Genomic DNA, 17,721 nt, shown 5'->3' with positions numbered 1-17,721 from the left:
CTCTCCCAGGGTGCTCCGTGGGTGCAGCTCAGGGGAAACGTGTTGCACCAAGTCAGCGCCAACCCGCGCCAAGCCACCCTTTTATTCAGCAGCGGTGAGGTCTCAGCATCATTCCAGCGTCCCTTCCAGCAAGCAGCCCCTGGCATTCCCCGCGGCAGAGCGGAAACACAGCTCACCCTCTGCCGTGTCTGCCGTGGGGCGGAGTGTCTTTGCTCTCCCCTCCCCGCGCCTTGCGTTCCTGCTTTTCCCCGGCTCCAGAGGAACAATCCTCGCCTTGTTCCCGCTCAGTGACCTGGCGCTGGGATTAACACGCATGAGCAGCTCCATCGCCTGCACGGGGAAAGTGCCGGGGCTGCGTCCGGGCAGCGACACCCGCCTTTGCCCCTGCCATCTGCGCCGCCCGAGCTCTGGGCTGCTGCAGCTTCCGTATAACCCACGAGAGATGGTGCAGCAGAAACCCCACAGAAACCCAACCCACCCCGGTTTGAGAGGGCGAGCTAGGTGGTTTCTTGGAAAGGGCATCAGCAGGGATAGCCAGGGACTGTGATGCTGGTGGGGCTGAGGAGAGAAGGGCTGCACAGAAGGGGGTGTCAAATAGATGACACTTAGAGCAGCAGAGCCCCCGGATGACTTGCCTGCCAGCTGTGAGCTTGATTTCCATCATCATCATCATCGTCGTCTAGGCCCTTTGTAGGGTGCTGCCAAGAGCCTCAGCCCTGCCTGGGGCTGGGTGGCCCAGGGGAATTTCCCACACCGGGAGCGGGACTTTGGGAATGCAATCACCAATTGGGGGAACAAGTTAGGGGCACTAAAGTGTTTTGCCCTGCTCACCAACCACGGAGTTGATGGGAACAGTTTCCAGCCCCCACCTGGGTAGCGTTTGAGGCCCTCAGGGAAGGAGTCTGCCCCTCACCCTCTGCAGTTTTCTCAGGGCTGTGCTCTCCAGCACTTTCAAAAGGCTATTTTTTTAATTGCTGAAAAGATGATGCAAAGGTTTGAATGCCTAGAATTTTTTTTAGAAATACTGGTTATACCCATATGTAGTTTTTTGCAGACCTGAAGAAGTCAGGCAGCCACAGCTGGATCTGACTTTCTGCTCTGGCTGCAGGCTGAGGGTGGTTCTCCACTTGCCTTGCTGGAAAACCCTAAGGGAAAGCAAGGGAGGCAACAGCATCCACCCATTGCTTTATTTGGCTGTACCAGCATCACTATTTTCAAGTGCTAGCAAGATGCTGCTCTAAGGCAGGATGAAGAAACACTGCTAGGAATGCTCTCAGAGCCAAACACTGGAGCTGGAAGCAGAGGGAAGAGCCACCCCACAATACAGGCCAGGTCACCTGCAGGTCCCACTTGTGCCCAAGTAGACACACCCAAGAAAATCTCTGATAAGAACAACTTGGGGTGCCAACCTCACAGGGATCTTTAAGGATCAGAGCACACTTACAGGGAGTTATCATTTCAATCTGTATCATTTTATCTGAACGCCCAGGCAAATTTTGGAGCCTCTAGCCCCCGAGAGCAGGAGTGAGCCCTGCTGCTGTGGGCAGTGTTTGGGACCCCTGCCTGACTGGGTAGCAGAGGAAAGGCTGCAAATTTGTGTTCTGTAGTGCTGCTCCTCCAGGGTCTTTACTCTCAGCCTGCTCAGGATTCCTGCAGCCCAGTGGAGGATGGGAGCAAAAAAAGATTCTTGAGACACCACATGCATCCGTGCTATTCTGCTTTTACAAGCTTCCACAGCAGATGTAGTTGTCAAAAGATTTAGTTCCTATCCATTATTTACTGTATCAACTTGGAAATCTCAGAATTGGTTACAGAAGAAAGAGTTATTAGCTGTCTGGTAATGTAAATGATCTGCTCCCCCTTACTTCACTTTTTGTGGAGCTATGTTGACGTTGGGGAAAAAAAAAGTTCTGTTGCTATAGCTACCGAGATGAGCTTCCAGCCATGAGATTATGATCAATAAAATATGCCAGATGTGTCTCCAAGAGCTTTCATTAATAAAAAACCAAGTGTGATGAGAATCTTCAGACGAATTCTAGGGGACACGAATGAGATGCTTTTAAATAACTAATCTGATGAGAAGTAAAAAGCAGCTAGCACCCGTAAGATTTTATCCCAAGCACTAACTCAAGCACTGCTCTCACTGAGAACACATGCACCAAAATACCCTTTCAGAAACACACAGCCCAGAAAGCTGAGCACAAGTGAAAGGGGAACCCTGTGTTTTCCAAGGCTGCCACTGGTCCTTTCCCTCACGCAGAACTGCTGATGTGCAGAACAAAACACCAGGGCATGTTGTAAAATTGAAGGCTGAATTTCCTGTCCTTGCAAAATCTCTTCTTCTTTGCAAGTCATCTCAAAAAGCTCAGTATCCACTTCCTTCTGGAGTGTTTTCCCATAGGTACTGTCACTCCAAAAGAAAGATGCATTCACTGTCAGGCCCAACGAAGGTCCACTAGCCATGCATCAGCAGGAAGGGACAAAGGCAGCAGAGGAGAAGCAGAGAGGAGCCTCAGAACCAGGTCTTGCCTGAGCGCCAGCAGCTCCCATTTCCCAGGTTGGCAGCATAATTTCTACCAGCTTTATTAGCCAAGCATATGAACCAAGGATCCTTTTCTTCATCTCCACATGTGCTTACACTCTGCAGTCAGTTGTGGAAACAATCCTCCCCTGACAGCTCCTGCATGGGTTTCAGTTAGAGTTGGATGAAGAGCAGAAGGAAAATTTTTATTAAATTTGACTTGTGCTTTTATGCTTATTTTTAAGCATTTTGGCTTTTCAAAAAATTAATATTCTCTCATTTCCCAGTTCCTAGCTTATTTTCACCAGTTAATAAAGGTTAATAAACTCACTTTGAGCCATGTGGATGCTTTGAGTCCAGTTTTAACTCTGCATCTCTGATTAGCCCATAACAAGCAAGGCACTTGTCTGCTGCCATATTGTCATTGAATCATCCTGCACTGGAACTGGATGCCACTGTTTGTCACCGTGGGCATGAAACATTAATTTAATGCTATCTGCATTTATTAGAGAGCAAGCCCATTGCACAGGCTGCCAAGGGAAACTGACAGTCCTCTACAGTAATGAGCGTGGGGGGAAAAATCCATTTCTCATCAGGAATGACTCTTCCCACCTCTCTCGTGCTGCTCAAGTGTCTGCGGATCAATGGAGACAAGTCAGCTGGAAATGAGAGAAAAACACAAAAATGTCTCCAGCTTCACTTATGAGTGGATTTGATAATTATTCGTCCACTGCACAGCTCTTTCTGCCATTAATTCATACCATTAATTCTGCAGTTCAAATAAAGAAACCAAATTTTGCGGCATTTCCAAGTACTTTCCTGTAAAAAAAAAAAAAAAAAAAAAAAAAAAAAAAAAAAAAAAAAAAAAGTGGTTTAAATAAAGAGTGGAAAATGCCTAGGAGAATATGCTGGTACTTTTTCAGAAGCATAACGCGCTGCTTTTCCCGGTGTTTTCAGGCCAGGATTCGATGCTGCGCAGCTCAGCGGAGCGGAGCGCAGGGAGCCGAGCGCGATCCGCGGCAGGCACGGGGCAGCGCCCCCTGGCGCCGGCTGGCACCGCTGGGGACACGGACCGAATGGATCCGGCCCGGCTGGCACCGCTGGGGACACGGACCGAGCGGATCCGGCCCGGCTGGCACCGCTGGGGACATGTCCCGATTGGATCCGGCCCGGCTGGCACCGCTGGGGACACGGACCGAGCGGATCCGGCCCGGCTGGCAGCCGGGATCGCGGCCCGGAGGCACAGCAGAGGCCCAGGCCGAGGGGGGGAGCGGGGATCCCTGGGTCTCTGCCCCTGCCCTGTCGCTCCCGTGCTGTCCCATGGTGTCGGGTGGTTCCTGCTCGGGCAGACTTCATGCTGATTGTCCCTCATTAGCTCAGCACCGCTGGAGTTTCAGCCCCAGGTGGGCAGTTCTGGTTCTACTGCCCCGAGCAGTGAGATAGCAAGTGTGGCCTACACTTCATCACTACCTTGAAGGCTCATCAACAAAACAGTCCTTTGCTGGGCAGGGAGGACGAGCCCAGCCCTGGCAAACTCATCATTTGGTCTGAGGTCAAGCTGTAGCTCAGGCCTAGAAAGCATCACACACCAAACTTGAAAGCTTTATTACTCCACCACAGCCTGGCCTGTATTTCTTCCTCTCCACGACCTGTGGCTCAGCTCCTCTCCTGTTGTGTAACCCTGAGGTCATGTTGCAGAGCAAAGCAGGCCTGTAGGAGCAGCAATACCAGTATCTTTCAGGAAGAGCAGGCAGCTCGTCCCTTTCTCTAGCACGGGGACAAGCCACCCACACCCGAGGTGGACAAGGCGAAGCTCTCCAGTCTGAAGGGGAAGGGCGGCGGGGGCTGAGCTCGGTTGTGACAGGAGCGGGACTCGCTCTGAGTGCAGCGGGAGCTGCGCTGCCCTTGCAAGAAAGCCCACAGAGCAATCGGAGGGGATTGGAGAGGATACCCTCTCCTACAGGAGCTTCCCTCTTTCAGCAGCGGGAAAGAGGGTCACCCTGCTGCCGCCCCGCTGCAAACCAGCCCCGGGCAGCACGGTCCCCAGGCTGCTGCAGGCACAGAGAGGCTGTGAGCTGGGGCTGAAACGAGCATTCCTGGGCAGCAGACTAAACTCTGTCGTGGTTTGTGCTGAAGGGCATTTCCTGCAGTAAAAGCATTTAAAGAATCATTTACACTCTCTCAGGGAAAGGTCAGCACAAAATAGCCTCCAAATCCCCTCTTGTTTATAGGATGCTGAGTGATCACTGTAAACATCTGTCCTGGCAGCACACCACCCTCCTGGCTGATGGGAACTGGGCCTGCTGATGAAGGTGATCAGCAGACAGGGTAACGCTGACATTTACACTTTACTGAGCTAATTTACCTTTACATTTTAATGCTGTTCCTGACAAAAGCCAAATCAAGAATCCACTGAAACAGCAAGTGGCTTCACAGGTATCTTCAATACGCTGTTATCAGCTGTGAAGTGCATTTGTCTCCAGCTGTAGGAGACAATTTAGCTGACTTACAGGTCAGGGGTTCCCAGGCATTTGTCCCTCACAACAGGAGCTGTGGAAATAGTTCTCTTTGGCACACACCCGGGGCACCTCCGAGTCATTTCCACGCCCAGTTTTGTGGATTCAGGAACGCGGAGAATGTGGGCTATGCTGCTCTCCTTGCTGCAGGTACATGTCAACACTTCGCTTGGCACTGTAGGTGGAGACAGTCGATGGATTTAGCTCTGTTCCACAACACCGCTGTGCCCACAGCGTGCAGAGCATAACCGGGAGTGCTGCAAGACATCCCAGGGTGCAGATGTGCCACACCATGCTATGCAACGCCTCAGCTTTCCCTTTGTAATCATTAGCCTCATACTTTCCTTTTCAAACGTGAATAGGCTAAATAGGCTCTTTTGTATTGTGTTTTCCTTCTTCACGTAACTCTTTCTCTGCCTGGACACTGGACAGCGCAGCTGACTGATACCTCTGCACCTTCAGCTTTCACAGTGAAACACTCAAAGGAGTCAGCGGCTCAAATTGCTCTCCCTGCATTCCCCCCAGCAGGGGCTGGTTAAAGACAGAACAATGAAAAGGCCCGTAGGGATTTCAGGAAGACTCATGGGCTCAAAACTCTCCAGGAAAAAATTCGGACGTACCCATCAGTCTTCAGTAGTCCTCTTCCAGAGGTGTTTTCTGTGTCATTCATCGAGGTTATATTATGTGCTTAAGATGTACTTAAGTGGCAGGTTTGCACATAGCACATGTTAAATACAGTGATTTATTTTGACGCTTCTTAAATGGGTGTTACAACTTCTTGGTGCACTCACTGGGAAGCAACCTAGGCCAGCCAATGAATTCCTTACCAGTTTGACTGTGCAGGTAACCACAGCTTTTCCCTGACAGAGATAAAGTAATATTTTTTGTTCACTTCTGAAAGTAATTTTGAACCATTCCATTGCTTGTGAGAAACTTTAGAGTGAATTATTTACTTTCCTTTCTGAGCATCCCTTAGTGGTTGTCTGCAATTGAAGAGGTCTCAGTTGATCATCCCCTAGCAGATACACAGATCTATTCAAAAGGAAGCACCATGACTAAGCCATCTTCTGTTAACAGGATACACTAGGAAATATTTTACAGTGTAGATCAGCTCACTGCTGAACAGTTTTACAGATGCAATTTCTCCCTCCTGAGATCTTTGCTTTTACATAACTGTACTGGCAGACTTAAATCATGACCTCCTTTATGCTTTTTATATATATGTATATATTTATATATCAAAACTCTGTACATTTAGCTAAATATTTTTATGTGGAAATTATCCAGAAGTTGATTGCAGCCTTGCACAACTACACTACTCCATAAAAAAGATCAGTTCAATAACACTCAGAAAAAGTAGAATCAACTATTACAGATTACTGGTAAAGGAAAATGAGTACCTGGAAAGGAAAAGACTGCAAGTCTAGATGGCTCAGAAATACTGGAAATGGATTAATCTGTCTCAACAAGAATGAGGGGTCATCAAATCAGGAGACACAAAGTTTAAAAAAACCAAGTGATAACTCATGGTAATTCTAGCCAAAACCAAGTTTAAATGGATTCTGAATACTGTCCAGCAAACATGTGGATAAAATGAGAACTTTGAGCAGATCAGATTCTACACTGCTTCATTTCAAGGCTTCACTTTAAAGGACAAGTGGGGAATATAAGTGCATCTCTGCTTCCTTCCCTGTGAGCAGGCCTGAATCACAGCAATCTCCTCTCATCTTAAGTTTCCATCTGCTCTTGGAAAGAAAAAAGTATAGCTGCCTCTAACCTAACTTCAGCTTACTCCAGAATGCAACTATTAAAAAACCCCAAACTTCGATGAACAGGATTCAGCAATAATCTTACACATCTACCTACCCATCACAGCTAAGAAGTGACACCTAGACACACCTTAAAGATAGGATGGTTGGGTCTGTTGGCGAGGATTTGGGCATTTTTCAGGTCCCTTTTCCTGAAGAATGGGTGAATACTAGGTAGACATCAGTACTCTGGAAACAAAATAGCTACTTGGAGTAAAACAGGAACTCTCAGAGAAAGAATGCCTGTGCCATGCCATGAGGAGAATTCTTTCAAATGCTCCACTTACTGTATCCCAGATGGATAGGGTGGAAATTGACGTTAAAAACAAAACAACACAAACCATACACAACTAAGAGAAGCCATGGCTATTGGCACAATTATGAACTACAGAAGAAGTCAAAGTAATCCCAGACTGTGGGGTTCAAAGTCTGATACACCATGGCTGCAACCAATTTCCATAAGCATCAGCTGAGGGGGCGTGGTGTGGTGTGTGTTTCTGTTTTGTTTGGTTTGAGATTTTTGTGTGGGTGTGTTTTTTTCTCTCATGGATAGTATTCTGAAGACTAAGACTTAAATATCCATATTTGTGTGTGGGAAAACGTACTTGTATTAACTAACATGGGCATAAGAGGCTGGAGACATCAAGTGATCACAGTTCAGAAAGAGAAAACTGGTGATGCAGCCAACCAAATGAAAAGCATTATATGGAGACAATTTAAAAACCACACGTACAGATAACAAATGGAATAAATGCACAAAGAAGTTCAAAGATTTTTCTCCTCTTTATTTAAACACAAATACATTTACAGCATGCAGGTAAGTTAAAACTATATGGCGTCTTCCCCAAACCAATTGTTTTAATGCATCTTAAGTGTACTGAAGTTAAATCAGATTCCACAGGTAGACTTGTCCTCATGTCAAATTTAGAGTTACACACAGTAGTGAGTCAGCATTTAAGTTATGTAAATAATTTAGTTGTTCACCAGAAATAAATATTATTTCACCAAGTTCCTAACCTAAACCATCTTTTAAAAATATGATCTGGAGGAACATAAAAATAAGAACCATTCAAAGACTGCAAGTTGAAATAGCAGTGTTGAACATTCCCTGTATAGACTGAATACTTTAATTTACAAAATACAGTAATTGTCCTGTCTGGCTGCCCTATGACAGCCAAATCAGGAAGCAAAGAAAGTTGTGTGTTTGTTTTTTTTACATTTTAAGAGGCAGTTCTTGGTAAACTTCATAAAAGGTTTAAAAAAAAAAAGTTTAAATATAAAAAGGTGATGTACACTGAGCTACACACTAGTTACTATTTAATCTAATTTTTTAAACACAGCAATTTTCAGCACCAAAACCCATGACAATTACCTACAGGAATGAAACCCCCATTCACAGGCATGAGAAAAAAATCCTGCTTCATTTGAGTGTGTCACTTTGTTTTTATGATTGCACATTGACAAATGAAGGCCTGAAAACCTGTAGTTAACATCGAGAAAGATGATGGACAGTGCTGATTCCATTATGAGAAATTTAACTCAATATTTTGCTGTTTCTTTATTTTTGTTCCTCAGTATGCTGCCTTCAACTGTGCTCTAAAACAACTGAAAGTTTGGAGTGTTTGGTGGCCTTAGTAAAGAAAACTGTTTTAAAAGCTGAAAACTCCAAAATAGTGGGATTTCCAACTGATACACTCAAACTTTAAAAATTAAACTATTAAAAATTCAGACTACTGTAGATATAGAAAAAAAGTGGTTGAAGGTCTAAATTTGACTATACTCCATCATAATATAAATAGTTTGCCTATTTTAAAATACAAAAGTTGAAAGTGACTTGCTGTCTGAACAGTCACAGAGTTTCTACTGTTTCCACAATAACTGAATATCCAGCAAAAAACTCAAGCCAGAACAAAAAGTTGTATCAACCAGGTCTGAAAAACTCACTGAATTCTTCCAGCAGTACTAAGTTCCTTCTTTCTTAAAGACCTGGTTACTTAGTTTCTATACAGAAGAAGGCTGCTCTAAAAATTGTAGTGGCTAAACCCTATCAATAAGTTATGTAAATTATACTATAAAACTTTAAACCCCGGATTCAGCTCAGTGAGAGTACCGGAGCTCAAAACAAAAAAAACCAAAACCCCACGTTTCATTTTGTTAGCCACTTTACAGGACTTTATTTCAAAGAGAAGAAAAATATTCAACAACTACTACTTTGGACATTTCATATACCTACTTACAAATGGATTACAAATACAACTCAGGGTAGCACTTTATTTTATTGTTATTTTAAACACATGGCTCTGGCATTTCTGGATACATCAGTTTTAAAAAAGTTGTGTCCTTTATTTACGTATCTGAATTCATTGGCCTGATGCTGAAAAAGGCTTTTTAAATTGAAAATTAAAATTTTAGCCAAGAATTCCAGTACTGTATGTAGTGGAATATAAAGTTACATTTTAGATTGCCCTCTTTTCACTATTACGAAATAGCGAAAGTGAACCGTCACAGACACAGACAAATGGACAGACAGGCTCATCAGAATGAAGCAGAATGTTTTCACTCCACCAGACTGTACTGTGTGCAGAACCAGGAACAGGACAGATGGGATAATCCATTGCCAAAGTCTTTTTTGTAAACTCAGGTTTACTCTTGTTACTGTACAATATTTAATTCTAAGTCACCCGGTGCCCGGGCATTCGATAACAGTTACACAGCCTTGTTCGTACTGAACTCTTTAGGTCGGTGGTGTGGCGGTCGCGGTGCCTCGTGGCAGTTTGTCGTAAGCACTTCAGGATTCTCACACTGGACAAACACAGTTAGTTCCAATGCTCTATGCAGCATTCCAAAAGGAAACTGTAATGTAGAGTGCCGCCCTAATTCAGTGGGACATGTAGTGTTAAGTGAAGTGATAAAAATGAAAGTATACTTAAACACTGTTGCACATTCCCTAAGACAAGATGTACACAAATTAAGCTAGAAAATTTGAACTAAGATTTTCTCAACGTACATTCAGCTTGGCACAGTGCAGACTAAATTTAAGACATGAAAGACAAACTGTGTAATAAGCAGAGCTACACTTTAAGTAACATGTCATTTTTCAAGACGCCAAAATTGCACTCTAGTTGTTTTTTTGGGAATCAGTTAGCAGAATTTGTAGAAGGGGGAAGAGCTGTACAGGCCAGGTATAATTTATACAATTTTCAAAAAATAATCCTACAGTCCCCAAATGGAGAGATTATTGTCATGGAATGACTCCCTCTACGCAATATCAAATCCTCTTCACGCTGCGTTTACTTTTCAGCAGCTGTAAATGAGAAAGATCAGAGAGTTAAGCCAAAAAAGCAAAGTTATTTACATTTACAGTAGACCATATCACTATTTACATGGCCTTTAAGAGCCCAGTTCTTAAACCACTCAGAGAAGTGTTAATAAAACATCCACTTTAAAATGTAACATTACACAACACAAAGCATTTAAGCAATGATGTCTGCTACCAATGAATTTACAGCACAACAAACTGACTGGGTATGCAATCTTGGCTGCAATAATGGAGTAAACATTACAGACAGAAACCACTTATTGCCCAGCTCCATTTCCCATGACTGTTGCTGCTTTTCCTGGCTAGTGGCAACTCCTTGGTCATTCAAGGTAAATGCTGCTCAAGGTTGAAGTACCCATCAGTTCAGCCTCTTATTTACTGAGTCATTACTGAACAGAACTAGGTAACCCTGACTAGTACTACAGCCCAGTTTTCTTTAAATTGGAGAGGAAGCTTTGGAAAGTCAGGTAATAATAAGAAAAAAAAAATAGAAACAAAATTAATATCAGCTGATTTGGAGCCCTTCAGAAGAGAAGCACCCACCCCATTTCAGATGTATTTCAAACTGAAGATGCAGATGACCTTAACTAAGGGAATGTCTAGAAGACACTTATGGACACATTCAAAAGTGAAGATGACATGAGAATATAAAGTAAAGCATTACTGTTAGGTGAGCAACAGACCACCTATAAAGCAGATATTAATTAAAAAAGGATATGTTTCCATAAAGCAACTTAAACGTATCAAATAACACACTGTGGGTAATTACTTTGGAGATTAGAGATGTTTTTAAGTAAGTGCACATTTAATTTCAATTACTGTAACTGCATTTTAGCTACGCTAACATTTCGAGTTTACTGGATGAGGACAAAAATTCTGTTTAATAATTTCAAATCACTGACTTATGAAGCAGTGTGCAAACACAGTAAAAAAACAAATAAATAACATGGTAAAGTAGGGTAATTTTTATTTAATCAATCAATGTTTTCCTGAACAAAACCATATTTAAAAAGATATTAGCAAGCCAAAAGAATTTAAAATGTCCACTTCTTTATCAAAGAGTGCCTACAGTTTTTGACTGGTAATTATCTGCAATTGATTGTTTCCAGATTTTGTTCTACTCCAGCAGAACACCATCAGAATTACTGTTTTACAGCAAACATGTTCTATAAGAAAAGCAGCAGAAGCTTTAGTCAGATGTACATTATAATGTTCCACTGGCTATAAAATTCTGTAAAAAAGAGGAGTTAATCTGACTATTCAAATGACCTCATGCTACAGAATGAACTGTAATGAACTTAATATGCAGCAGTTTGATCACACATTTTAAAAAATGCTACAAGCCAAACTTACACTTTGTCTTGCCGTCCACCTCCACGCAGCACAACTGGCTGGCTGTTCTGAGTGAACGCACCTCCACCACGAATTGCACTTGGATGAGTTGGAGAAGCTGCTGGATGCTGGCCAGGGCGGATAGGCTTAGCTGCATGACAAGAAAGGTGACTTACAAATATATACACCACAATTATACCTTGGATTGTTCAAATTTACTGATAGCGTTAGCCAAATGTAATAATCACAATTGAATGTACTTTGAATAAGAAAACAAGTTTAGGGGATGGCATTCTGAGAATGTAACAGATTAGTGTCAGCTACAACAAAGCCTGGAAAATAGACAAGGTTTTGCTTTTATTGTTCCCTGTTAAAGCTTGCAATGCTTCTGATAAAGATTATCTTCACAAGAATTATCTATCCCACCTGAAGTGTTACCCTCCCTGAGTCCTGTTTTTTGGCAATAAGGACTCAAGTAAGACACAACATTAGCCAGTGTCATGAGAGTTATGTTCCTGTAAGGAATCATTATACCTGCTGTCCTTCCCACATCTACTTGATTGTTGTCACTAGTTACTCTCTCTGCAAGTGGCTCTGCACACCAATATTTCACAGAATCATCAGCCTAGCACCACATAAAAATAAAACTTGCTCTATAACCAAAGTAAAAACCCAGCAGTTTCGACAGGTCATCCACAAGCTGCATACACTTAATAAACTGTATTTTCAATCAGTTTTGCACTTAGCTCTTAACAGAACATACACAAATATGTGTAGGACTTCACAAAGTTCTGTAATAAAGAGAAGCACTTAAAGTTTCAGCAGGCAAGAGTAGATACAAAGAACCTACAGGGCAGCAGCTGCAGCAGACTAACACTTCTCAATTACTGTCTTATATGAAGTTGATCTGCAGTAAGACATGACTAGTTCATCTAGACATTTAAGCACAAGAGGCTGTATACTTCAGGTGAGCTCACTACAGAATTGTTTGTTTTCTTGGAGACCACTTGATAGAAAATTAAGACAGAAAAGCACTTGGCTGCAAGCTGCCACTTCATGTGACCAAAAAATTGTAACTATTTTGCACCAGCTCATTGCAGACCTAGAGAATATGAGCAAAATTTAACTGCAATGCTCATTTCAGTCGCATTATTGTTTAAGGGAAGTGTATTGATGACTAAAGTGCTTCAGTTGTACAGCTGCAGTGTAATGTGCAGAGTTAAGTCCTCCACAGGTCACACACCTTCTCAGTCCTCAGCACTCAACCGGGTAATGGCAGATGGAGGAGCAAAGGAATATGACTATCCTGCCACCACCTTCCCATCCCTTTGTTTTTCCATTATTTTCCCCTAGAGAGGGCTGTGGATACTGTATGTTTTGGAACCAACAACTGAAAAGGTAATTAAGGGTCTTTGGATGTTGTGGGCTTTTGTCTGCCTCTCCTGCATAAGATCAAGCCAATTTTGTTGCTGTTGTTTTTGGTGATGGCTTCAATCTTTCTTCTTGCTTTGAAATACATATTTAGTCTTAGAAATTGGAATGGAATTGGAATGATTTAAGAGATTAAGACTCATGTAGAGTCTACTGTTTCTTCTAGGAAATGTAACATATTCAGGCTAGAATTCTAGGTTGGTAAGTCTTTCCCAAAGCCATTTAAAATAAAAAAAAAACAAAGCCACACAACCATAAAGTGCCACCTACACACACAGTCTGTTAACCAAAATATAACTCAGAGTAGAAAATAGATCACATTCACACACGCAGTTTCAATGAGGGCTGAAAGATGTAAATACACACACAGAAAAAAAAAGGAAGTAGGAGACAGATGAAGCTTTAGAGGGCAAAGGACTCTTCACTCACCAATTTGTGCCGAATGTCCTCTTCTGGCCATATTCTTGGATCTTACAGCTTCCTTTATACGATCTACTTCTTGCTGATACCGCTTGCGATCACGAGAAGCATTCTCTTTGGCCTCCTTCAGTGCAGATTCCAAAGCTTTAACTCTTTCAGCTGTAGCTCTAAGTCGCTTCTCCAGCTTAGGAAGTTCGCAGCGAAGATCAGCATTATCACGTACCAGCTACAAAACCAGAGTTGGTTAATTTCTTGGTATCTCTCTTCATAGGGAGAGCTAACCAAATACCCTCCCCACCCCTAAAGGGGTTAAGCAGTAGGGTTACTATATTAACTTTGCTTAAGCTTTTAGTAAATCTATATACTTCAGTGACATTAAGACTGTCATTTAAAAAATTAGTTACTGTGGAAGAACCTGCTACCCAACAGAGGCACCTCTTCCATCAGAGACAGGCAAGCAGCCCTTACACAGATATATGAAGTCTAAACATGAACTTGGATTTCTTTCAGTTTAAACGCAGCTATTTTTTATACACCCACATGTACTTAAAATAGCTAATTAATTTATGTTACAAAACAATAGACTAAAGTTTTCCTGTATCAAGAGACACACTTAAGATGTAGAAGTATTTACTTATCAAACAGTTACTTTATGACCAATAGGCAATTACTTCTGTAATAATGAACCTGGAGTAGGTTTCATTAAAATTTGAAATGAAGTCTCATTGTACCTGCTTGTGAACCTTTGTAAGCTGTTCAAGATTATTCTCAAGGAAGGAAATCTTCTGTTTCTGTGCAGCACTGCCTCCTGTATCATCTGAGTCGATCTCAGCACTCTGCAGTAACAAAGGCATGGTGAGAGAGACAGGAGGCTGAGTACAAATCTGAACTTGCATATTAAGATCAAGTCAGAAAAATTACACCAAATAAACATCAGTTCATAGTTTAGTTCTAAACTGAAATTTATGTAGAGTTCTCAGAAACAAACTCCTCTACAGCACCTCATTACCTTTTTCACTCTAGTAGCCAGATCTTGAACAAACAGCTTCCGAAGATTGTGAAGAGTCTGAAGTTCTTTTGCCTACAGTTAAGGACAAGAAATTAACAAAACAACCCAAACAAACTCTGAAAGAAAGAAGAAAAAGACAAATATTGACATTTGCTTTAGAATATATTCTATCTTACCACAGTCTCTTCCAAACCCTTTAAATCTTGCCTTGCTTGCTCCCGTCTGTCCTGCATAACCCTAAAAGAGAATAAATTATTCCTGAAATATCCTAGAAAAATTAGAAATGTTAATGTTTTAGAGGAATAGACTAATGAGTACAAATAGAGTACAAATGAAAAAATCTTTTGGTTGAACTCTTAAAGATGTAACCAAGGGATGACACCACACTCAGTAATCTGTATGGTGGGGGGGTGGGATTGAGGGAGTTGCGGAAGGAAAGACGGACATACTTTTAATGTTGAATACAAACAAGTACATTCAGATGCATAAATTATAGAAGTTTCTAGAATTGTAAAAGACAAGACTCTCAGAGTCAGCTTCAGAGCAAATATTTGGGGAGATCATATCGAATGTTCTTAACTCTGACCAGCTGAAATGATATCATGTGACAAGTTAAACGTTTTGTTGTCTTTAACACCTCACCCTCAACATGTTGGCAAAAGCAGCATCATAAACAAACAGTGTCAGTGCACAGGAACATAACCTGATCATTATCAGTGTACAGAGCTGCTGTCTTCCCGTTTAACATGAAAGCATTTTCTGCACAGGAAATGTTCTTTCTCAGAACTGTAAGTCAGTGCAGTTACCAAGATGACAGCATACAGGAAAGGAACAGGGACTTTTCTTTTTATGACCTGAGATTAGAATAGAAAGGCCAAGGACTGCATGAAAATGAAGTGTTCCTATTAAGTAGTTAAAAAAGCTTTTTTTCCTCTTGAAATATCTCCTCACTCAGACAGTTTCATTACTAGTTCACAGTTAAATGAGTAAACATTTGATGTAAGAAAATATTCTAAATAATGTCAGCATCCTATCCATTTTCCAGATCTCTCTAGGTAAGCAGTTCCAGGCATCTTATACAACTCCAAATGGAAAAAATTAAAGTGAATAATCTGCATTGTTCCTGGTCTGTCATTTGCCATGCACATTTATGGTATACAGTGGAAAATAACTGGATTCAAAAAGGCTGGGGGAGGACACAGAACACAAAACTAATTTTTAAAACTTCTTTGGAAATCTTTTGAAGAGGAATGTCTCTATATAGCAAGTGTTTTAAAGTGGTCAATGCTAGATGTAGCTGAGCCTGCAAACTGAAATAGGAAGCAATAATGTGGTATGTGTAGGTTATCTTACAAGACAAGAAAACCCATTGTAGTTAACATAAGTTTTGTTTGTAATCATTGTGGCACATTAAAAAAAAAAAAAAATCAAAGACCAGGGTACTGTTAAAAATTCAGTTAAAAAGGATAAACGAAAAAAAGGAAAAATAAAGTAAGTATTGCTTCTCAGTCACCAGCACAGATCAATCAGGTCCCTCTAATTACTTCACATTCCATAATAAAAAGCCCTGAAAATCACCTGTATGTGTATTTTAAACTTTTTTTTTCAAAAAGCACTTTTAAATATAATGTATTTTTAGTTTCTGTAAAGATAAACTGGTATGGGCCAGATAGGGGTTGCAACCGATACTCTTAGAAAGATTTCCAGGAGATTAAAGTTGGATTTCCAGAAGCTGAGAACTGTTTTCCATCTTGACTCCTGGATACCTACCTACCTGCAAGCAGAATTCCAATTTTTGCACTAACTTTTGAGTCTCTAATTCAGTAACACATTATATTTAGTTAATCAATAAAGCACACAACTGTTTAACTGTAAGAATAAACCAATCAGAGCCGTCTAACAAGTTAAATCACACAAGAATCATAACGAGAATAAGGGAACCCACAAGAACTAGGAAAAGAGTAAGAGGAATTGTTAGAAGACTCTTCCAGTCTTAGAGAATGCAATACTTTGCTGCAAATTGAAAAGTTAATTACTCCAATCCATAGCATATTAACAAAAAAACAGTTGTGGCCTTCATGTCTTTCATAATTTTACTTCCAATTTTAAGTATCCAGGCAGTCCAAAGGTTTTAAAAAAGTCAGGTTCGAGAAGGCTTCTCTTTAATAAGCATACTATTAAATGAGAGCCAATTCATCATATTAGGTCACAAATTTATACAGTAAGTGTCCCCACACACAATTTGTTTTATGTATCATTATCACTTACGTAAGCTCATGAAGTTTTCGGCTTTTTTCCTGATCAGTCGCTTTCAGCTTCTCATGCTCAACTCTCAGACGTTCCTGTTCAAGCATCATCTTCTGGTTTTGGCTGAATACAGAAAGTAAATATTTTATCAGCCAAAACCATCAGACATCACTTTCAGTAACAAAACAGAAGACAGAAGGACACTACTGGAGGAAACCCTTGCTACTTCCTTCCCTTTGTACTGTGCTCTTGTACTTGCAGAGTCCAGAGACATTTGGCACCACTAAAATAATGACAATTACTTACTCTTGAAGCTCAGTGATGAGCTTCTCCTTTGCATCAACTTCATCTCTCAGGCTACTGATTTGTTTCTGATGTGTCTCACGATGGCTCTGAATTTGCTGCTCCACAGCTTGCTATTAGAAAAAACCAGAACATATTAAACTCCAGTGACTCTGAGTTACCGACACAGTTTGTGGGGATTTGGGTGGTTGGGGTTATCTTCTTTTTTAAACAATTAAATTGACTTACTTTGACTTCATTTGCAGTTTGAACCTTATTTAAGTGCTCTTTCTCCATCTCATGGACCTTTTCTAATAGGGATAGAGAAGAGAAAACATATTTCAGCGAGATATCTAGGCAAGCACATGGATGATGGCCCTAATTTCCCCTTCCCTTGCCAACACCTTATAATTTGGAAAAAGTCCCCTCTCATCACAAAAATTTATTAAATTAGCAACATCTTTAATCCTAGCAACAACAGCTCTTTCAAACAGCAAACATGTTTTCCCATTTATTAATTCTACATGTTCAGTAGCAAAAAGCTTTTCTATAGCTCTACCCTTCAACCTAAACAGAACAGAGCAATTCCCTATTTATCACTACATTCTTAAAATGGTGGTGGTGGTGGGTGGGGTGGAGGGAGGCAAGTCCTACCCTGTGCTCGGAGTTGAACTAATTCTTCATTAAGGGAATCCACAGATTCTTCCAGCTGCCTCTTTTTCTGTTCCACATTCTGAAGATATTCAGTCAGTGACTTGATCTTGGCTTCATGCTTGTGGAATGAAAAGATTCATTTACTTTGGAACTAGGTACCATGGAATTACATCTACATAAAT

At 41.4% G+C, this 17,721-nt stretch overlaps 1 protein-coding gene across 2 annotated transcripts in view; it reads right to left on the bottom strand.

Moving 5' to 3' along the window:
• Window positions 1-7,609: 7,609 nt before the first annotated feature.
• The window catches only part of KIF5B (kinesin family member 5B), a 34,208-nt gene continuing 24,096 nt past the window's right edge, over window positions 7,610-17,721 (bottom strand). For both annotated transcript variants that reach the window (XM_085050382.1, XM_085050383.1), the window contains exons 17-26: window positions 17,540-17,657; window positions 17,135-17,196; window positions 16,910-17,019; window positions 16,625-16,726; window positions 14,533-14,593; window positions 14,357-14,428; window positions 14,079-14,183; window positions 13,357-13,573; window positions 11,518-11,647; window positions 7,610-10,149 (exon numbers count right to left, since the gene is read on the bottom strand). In XM_085050382.1, coding sequence (XP_084906508.1) covers window positions 10,143-10,149; window positions 11,518-11,647; window positions 13,357-13,573; window positions 14,079-14,183; window positions 14,357-14,428; window positions 14,533-14,593; window positions 16,625-16,726; window positions 16,910-17,019; window positions 17,135-17,196; window positions 17,540-17,657 — 984 coding nt within the window. In that variant the 3' untranslated portion in view covers window positions 7,610-10,142. The remainder of the gene's footprint in view (window positions 10,150-11,517; window positions 11,648-13,356; window positions 13,574-14,078; window positions 14,184-14,356; window positions 14,429-14,532; window positions 14,594-16,624; window positions 16,727-16,909; window positions 17,020-17,134; window positions 17,197-17,539; window positions 17,658-17,721) is intronic.

This window comes from Lichenostomus cassidix, chromosome 2 (genome assembly GCF_008360975.1).
Source record: "Lichenostomus cassidix isolate B80296 chromosome 2, HeHo_3.0, whole genome shotgun sequence".
In the NCBI taxonomy this organism is placed as follows: Eukaryota; Metazoa; Chordata; class Aves; order Passeriformes; family Meliphagidae; genus Lichenostomus; species Lichenostomus cassidix.
This window is presented reverse-complemented; position numbering and strand designations above follow the sequence as displayed.